Source organism: Caloenas nicobarica, chromosome 15 (assembly GCF_036013445.1).
Source record: "Caloenas nicobarica isolate bCalNic1 chromosome 15, bCalNic1.hap1, whole genome shotgun sequence".
Lineage (NCBI taxonomy): Eukaryota > Metazoa > Chordata > Aves > Columbiformes > Columbidae > Caloenas > Caloenas nicobarica.
This window is the reverse complement of record NC_088259.1, coordinates 1,083,936-1,091,477: the sequence shown is the minus strand read 5'-3', so window position 1 is coordinate 1,091,477 and position 7,542 is coordinate 1,083,936. Positions and strand designations below refer to the sequence as shown.

The 7,542-nt window shown below is 48.4% G+C and overlaps 1 protein-coding gene across 1 annotated transcript; it reads left to right on the top strand.

Annotated features, from left to right (window-relative positions):
• Positions 1-208: 208 nt before the first annotated feature.
• LOC135995024 (olfactory receptor 14C36-like) lies at positions 209-1,168 on the top strand. Its single transcript, XM_065645988.1, has one exon. It carries the CDS (start codon positions 209-211, stop codon positions 1,166-1,168), a length of 960 nt encoding a protein of 319 aa, XP_065502060.1.
• Positions 1,169-7,542: the final 6,374 nt, after the last annotated feature.

Genomic DNA, 7,542 nt, shown 5'->3' with positions numbered 1-7,542 from the left:
AGCAGAGCAAAGCTGGTTGCTTGGCAGCACACGGGCTCAGGTCCTGCTCCTCACAGAACACTCAGCCAGCACATACCAGAGAAAGGAAATGCATTTCAATTCAGGTTATTTATACGAAAAAATGGAGTGGCTTTGCTCAGAGGAGTGTGTCCTGATTTTAAGTTGCCATTTCCTTTTTAGAGAGAGCCCCAATGGCAAGAAACAGCAAATGTCCAACAGCAGCTCCATCACCCAGTTCCTCCTCCTGGCGTTCACAGACACACGGGAGCTGCAGCTCTTGCACTTCTGGCTCTTCCTGGGCATCTACCTGGCTGCCCTCCTGGGCAACAGCCTCATCATCACCACCATAGCCTGTGACCAGCACCTCCACACCCCCATGTACTTCTTCCTCCTCAGTCTCGCCCTCCTGGATCTGGGCTGCATCTCCACCACTGTACCCAAATCCATGGCCAATTCCCTCAGGGACACCAGGGTCATTTCCTATACAGGATGTGCTGCCCAGGTCTTTTCGTTTGCCTTCTTGATAGTAGCGGAGTATTCTATGCTCACCATCATGTCCTACGACCGCTACATTGCCATCTGCAAACCCCTGCACTATGGGACCTTCCTGGGCAGCAGAGCTTGTGTCCACATGGCAGCAGCTGCCTGGGCCACTGGGTTTCTCAATGCTCTGCTGCACACGGCCAATACATTTTCACTGCCACTGTGCAAGGGCAATGCCCTGGACCAGTTCTTCTGTGAAATCCCCCAGATCCTCAAGCTCTCCTGCTCAGATACCTACCATAGGGAAGCTAGGCTTCTTGTGTTTGGTGTCTGTTTAGCATTTGGGTGTTGTATTTTCATTCTTTTCTCCTATGTGCAGATCTTCAGGGCTGTGCTGAGGATCCCCTCTGAGCAGGGACGGCACAAAGCCTTTTCCATCTGCCTCCCTCACCTGGTTGTTGTCTCTGTGTTCATCATCACTGCCATGTTTGCCTACCTGAAACCCCCCTCCATCTCCTCCCCATCCCTGGAACTGCTGGGGACAGTTCTGTACTCAGTGGTGCCTCCAGCAGTGAATCCCCTCATCTACAGCATGAGGAACCAGGAGCTCAAGGAGTCCATTAAGAAAGTGATTTCATGGGTGTTTGTCAATACCGATCATCTTTCCATCACTGTCCACAAATGATGTCTAATTGTATCCCAATGCAGGCCTGTACCCTGTTTTATCCCTTTTACTTTGTTAGCTGTGGAGGGATGGTTAGATAGTAGGGGTCATGTAAATCTAATACAGTTAGCAGAACAAGAGTTAGATAAGCAGCGAACTCAGCTCATGTGAACCGCAAGCAAGACGCTGACTTGACAAAGTTATAAGGACCTTGACATTTAGTGTGTAACAAACAAAAGCCTTGCGGTTAGAAGTTCGTTGGGAAAAGCAGATGTAGTAACGAGAAGAATGCGGATCTAAGGGTGGAGCTGGCAGTTAAGTTGTAACCAATAATGAGCTTGCGTTTTGCAATATGCATAAGCTGATTACTGATTATACTGAATGTCTGTCGCTAGGCGAATTATGTTAATGTAATCCCTAGATCTTAGCCAATCAGGTTATGACTAGTAGGCATAATTATTGGAACATGTATAAAAGTGAACTGCTCTGTAATAAAGAAGAAGTTTGCCAATACTTATAGTAAGTGTTTGCGTCTTCCCTCGCTGTGACGAATGCGACAGTTAGCATTACTCATATTGTTATTTATGGTTATTACGTTCCTACATAACTGTTCGTGTTTAGCTCACTTTTGTGAAAAATAAACCCATTATAAATATTTTTAAAACACCTAAAACCTGTAGAAATGTTTTTCTAACACTGTGTCAGCGCTTAGTCTCTCATAGCATCTCTGTACTGAAATGACATCTCCTCCGTGAAGTTCCTCAAGATTTGGTTGTTCTTCCAAAGCTGCTTACAACAACAGACCCAGAAATTTCATCAAAAGGGCCTGAGGAAAAAGCTCCTTGTCACGTTGGTAGCTGATAGACAACAAAGATGTGATTTAACACACAACCCTTGTTGTCTGTTGACAGTGGAGATGAGGAGTGGTCATGAAGTGGTCAGACTGGGCTGTCCCAGTGCATGATGGGGCAGAGGACAATCCTCCAGGAGAGGAATCTGGAGCTGCCTGGAGAGCCCATGAGATACACATGGACCAGGCGTGCCTGGGGTGGGCAGTGACAGGACCCCACAGAGTGAGACATCGCCCAAGGTGGAGTCATCAAAGGGAAAGCACTAAATGCAGGTATCTGCAGGGAAACAAAGATGGACACAGACAATCTGACATAGACCAGCTCCAACAGGCAACAGCACCTTCACAGCCACCACACCAACAGCAGCACTTAGACAACCATGAGCAACAGTACTGACCCTGTCCTGTTCCCCTTCTCAGGCTGATCTGGTGTGAAGGTTGCACGAGTGGTCTGTACATCCCGGATAGAACTTACCTGCAGTTTCACACACCCCTGTGGTCCCTCCCATGTGGACCTGGCGTTTGGATCAGCCCAGACTCAGAAATGTTACCCACTTGTTCATTCCAGCCCTGGGTTTATCCAGATCCTGGAGTCCTCCTCCTCCTTGCTAGCCTCACTTAGAATTGACCAAGAAGGTGTGTACATGCCATCACACCCAAAGGCACACACAATAGTGAGTCCACTCACACAGCAAAGAGCCAGGAGCAGAGTTTAATTAGTTTCGTAGTTTAACCCTGACAGACAGCTCAGCACCACATAGTCTGTCACTCACTGCCCCACAGCAGGATGAGGCGGAGGATCGGAAACACAAAAGAAAACTCGTGGGTTGAGATTAAGACAGTTTTATAGGTAAAGCAAAATCTATGCATGTAATCAAAGAAAACTAAGGAATTGATTCACTGCATCATCAGCAGGAGGGTGTTCAGCCATCTTCAGAAAAGCCGGGCTCCATCATATGTAGCGGTTACTTGGGAAGACAAACACCATCAATCTGAATGTCCTCCCCTCCCTTCTTCTCCCAGATTTTATTGTTGACCATGGTATCCTATGTTGTGGAACATCCGGCCATGTTGGCTTTGTCCACATCTACCCCAGGTAACTGCAATAGAAGAGGAATCACAACCCCCAACCAGCCGTGTCATCTTCCCCTTCTCCTGCATCTCCCGTCTCCCAAGCTCTCAGCACTGCTGGGTGTGTTTTCCAGCATCCACGTGACATCACTAGGCCTGTCTCACCATGCGCCCAGTTGGATTGTTTCCAAAGATGTGACTTCAAAATCTACCTCCCATGATGCCTCACCTTGCATCATCCTCTTCTGGCACCAGGGGTCACCTCACAGCCAACCTCCCAGACACTGCCCCTTACCTGCCTCTCCTCTTTCCTACCCAGCACTGTTGTTTCTGCTGGGCAGGCAGCAACATGCTCCCCTTGGGGACTGCAGAGCCCTGGTGGGACAGCTCAGTGGTGGGAAGGCAGCCATGGATGGGCAGGGCTCCTCAGGAAGGCAGGCGGGTGGATGAGGATGTGGAGATGAGCTCTGTGCAGAGGGGAGCCTGGCGTGCACAGCCCTTGCCTTGGAGGAAGCTTCATGGTCACAGATCCTCGATTACATGGCAAGTTGGACCATCTCTTGGTCTGCTGGGAGGGAAGCAGGGCTGGGCATAAGCAACCCAGGAGGTTCCTGCAGGGTGTGGAAGACAGCATTTTGAGACGAACACTGGACGAGCCGACTAGGGCTGGTTTCTTACTGACATACAAGGTGGATCAGGCTGGGGATCTAAGGATGAGGGCAGCCATGGCTCCAGTGACTGTGAGATGGTGGAGAAGCAGGGCAACTGCAGAACAACAGTGCAGTCCTGCAGGAGAGCTGATTTCAGTTAGCTGAGGATCTCCTTGGGCTGTCCTGGAGAACAAACGAGCTGTTCCTCAAAGCCCAGGAAGAAACCAATCTGATGGTCAGGGAGTCAAGTAGGGCCTGGCAAGAGGTCAGCATTGGTGAACAGGGACCCCCTGACCTAGGAGATCAAACAGCAGAAGGACGTGCATGGAGGCTGGAGGGGAACAGGAGACAGACAGACAGACACCTGGCCTAGGGGTGTAGGGATGGAGCCGGCAAAGCCAACGCTGAGCAGTGGCTGAAATGGCCATGCAAGGGGAGGGCACCCAGGAGGGCTTCTCCAAAGATATTGTCAGCACAAGGAAGGCAGCTGAGGGAACCCTGGTCCCAGTGGCCAGTGGGGCAGGGGGCGGAGTGACAAAGACAGTATCGAAACAGCAGTTCCTCAGAAGAAAGCTTCTTCCTTGAGAGTGCTTGTAGGAAATGTAACTGGACACGCTTATACATTTTACTAAATATTTACCTACACATAAATATATTTTTTTCCTTATGATCACATAGAAAGACAGATAACACAGATCTGTTGAGATCACTATCAACATGACCATCTAAAAAGAACAGTTCAATTAATCTTTTTATCCTTCTTTCCTCCATCAGGCAAGAGTGGCCAACAGCTTCAAGCAGGACTCACCCTGGGCCAAGTGTAAAAAGTGGCATTGACAGTTCATGGCAGTGGATTTTTTGGTGCCTTCGACTCTGTGCAAGACACAAGAATTATGTTTCTTAATGCTGTAGGCTTTGGTATGACAGAAATCTAGAGAATATTTTTTTAAAAAACTGAGGGAAAAAGAAACCGAATGAAAGATGTAAAGGAAATGTCTTCTTGCAACTTTAAGCATCAAACGTTGTTGGTGTTGTAATTCTCCTTTCTTTGTTTTGAATACTTTAAATACCAGTGTTTTCCCATGACATCAAAATGAGACTTTTCAAGATGTGCATTAAAGGCAAGAGGAGAACTACTGATCTTCCACTAGATTGGCCTTCTCAGCACTCTCTCTGTTAGGCTGTGCATCTGATCTCCCTCATCCTCCAGGTATTTCCTCCTGCCCTAACTAAACTGACCATGTCTGAAGCCACATTTCCAGCAGCTGATCTGCACACAAGCACTTGCGATTGCTCTCTGCATTCCCTTCCTCTCACTGTTTGATCACTCAGACACTTGTCAACAATCCAGTTGCTGCTCTCAGCTTCAAGGAGTTGAAAGCTTCCTTGTGTTTCAGTAGTCTTTCTAATTCTGTCTTTAGCCAACTCTTTTATTGTGTTTATTTTATAATTTCCTTTCTGTCTAAATCATTTGTTGCATGGCTATGCCTTGGAGAACGTGAACCTCATTGGTGGTAGTTTGTCCTTGGCATACAGTTGAGGAGTGTGTTTTCTTTTAATCATGTATCTTATCAGTTTTATTTTGTTTGTTCAAAAGTAAAGAAAAGTCCCTCTTTGCCTGTGTGCAGACAGGTCTCTAAGGAGAGCAGACGGGAGCTGGTGCAAAGGAGCTGGAACATTCAGCCGCAGACTGCAGTGGAGAAGTCTGGTGTAAGGAAAAGGGATGCAAGTCCCAGATGGCCAGTGAGAGAAATGATGGGGTTGGGGAGGTGAGGAGCAAGGCTGTCCACACAGTGTCAGAGTTCAAGGGACAGCTTCACCAACCAGCCCAGATCTCCTTAGGAGAGACTCTGGGTCAATATCAGATAATGCTGCAATCACCTCTTCTCCACACTGAAAAAAAATAAACTATATCCTTTACCAAAAAAAAAAAAAAAAAGTCAATTCTATGAGAAGGTTTTTGAAATCACTCTCTGTAACTGCAGTAGGAAACCTCTCTAATTAACTGTACAAGACTAGAAGGAAATTACAAGAAGAGACATGGTTTCTTAGAGCTTTTTCAGTGTAATGAGCCCCATGGTGCATTTGGTGCTGAGTCCTTGAACCTCAGGTGCTGTGAAGAGATTGCACAAACCTTTCCAGAAGTCAAAGTCAGAAGAAAGAAGTACTAAGTCCCTTGAAGTATTAATGAGTTCTACTGAGGGCAAGTACCAGCAAAGCCTCCCCAGGGATTCGTTAGAGCAGAGAATTGCAGGCCATGATGGCAGATAAACAAAGGGTAATGTGCAGGCAGCTGAGGTGCTGAGAAAACCCTGGTTTTGTCTGATGAAGCAGAGAGGCCAAGGCCTGACCCCCAGCCCCTGGGAAGGCAGATCCTGTCCCTCACACATTGCTCAGGGCTCTTCCTGGGGCAGGGGGATGTGGGATGTGTGATGCTGAGTGAAGGACAATGCTGTGACAGTTCCCAGCCTTACTGGGGTGTGCAAGGAGGCCATGAGGTGCCCCCAGTGCCTGAGGACAACATGTCTCCTCATAGGCCTTGGTGGCAGAGATGATTGCCATAGCCAAGGGGACAAAGACTTGGGTTCTCTTGGTGACATCCAGCCTTGCCAGTGCCCTTTCCCATCTCCACCACAAGTTGTCCTACACTGTCCCACAGCTGCTTCTGTTTCCCTGCAGGCTGTAGACACCCATCTCGCTTCCTCCCCTTGCTCTCACCCTGGTATTTCCAGACATTGACTCGTGTCTCCACTCTCATGCTCTGTTCCTTGAAACACAAGGAGACGGACTGATGTCATGCTCCTTCTGGATGATTTCTCATATCGCAGCACTACCCTTTGAGTGACATTTCTTCCTCCTCATGTCCATGCCAAGCTGCACTGTGTGGCAGTGTTTCTCTCCTCTGCTGTAGAAAGGAGGATCCTGAAAACTACTGACCTGTCATCCTCTTACCTCTGCGTGGGAAGATCATGGAACAGATCCTCCTAGAAGCTGTGCTAAGGCACAAGGAATGGTGACTCAACCACTTCCCTGGGCAGCCTGTTCCACTGCTTCACAGCCTTTTCCATGAAGAAATGTTTCCTAATATAAATTCTGAACCTTCCCTGGCACAAGCTGAGGCCATTTCCTCTCATCCTATCACTTGCTACTCAGGAGAAGACCAACATCCTCCATACTACAACCTCTTTCCAGACAGTTATAGCGACTGAAAAGGACTCTCCTCAGTCTCCTTTTTCTCCAGGCTGAACACCCCCGGGTCTCTCAGCTGCTCCTCAGAAGACTTGTGCTCCAGACCCTCAACAGCCTTGTTGCCCTCCTCTGCACTCTCTCCAGCACCTCAAGGTCTTTCCTATAGTGAGGAGCCCAAAACTGAACTGAGGATTCAAGTTGTGACCTCACCAGCACCAAGTACAAAGGGATGATCGCTGCCCCAGTTCTACCCACTACACTATTCTTGATGCACGCCAGGAGGCCATTGGCATTTTGGCCACCTGGGGAACACACTGGCTCATGTTCAACTGCTGTCGATTAGCAACCCCAGGTCTTTTTCCACCAGGCAGCTTTCCAGCCACTCTCCCCTGAGCCTGTAGTGTTGCAGGGGGTTGTTTTGACCCAGGTGCAGGACCTGGCACTTGGCCTTGTTAAACTTCAGACAATTGGCCTCAGCCTAATGACCCAGCAGCTCCAGATCCCTCTGTATGGCCATCACATCCTCCAGCAGATAAACACTCCCAGCCAACTAGTGTCATCTGCAAACTTACTGAGGCTGCACTCGATCCCCTCGTCCAGATCACTGATAAAGAGTTTAAACAGAACTGGCCCAA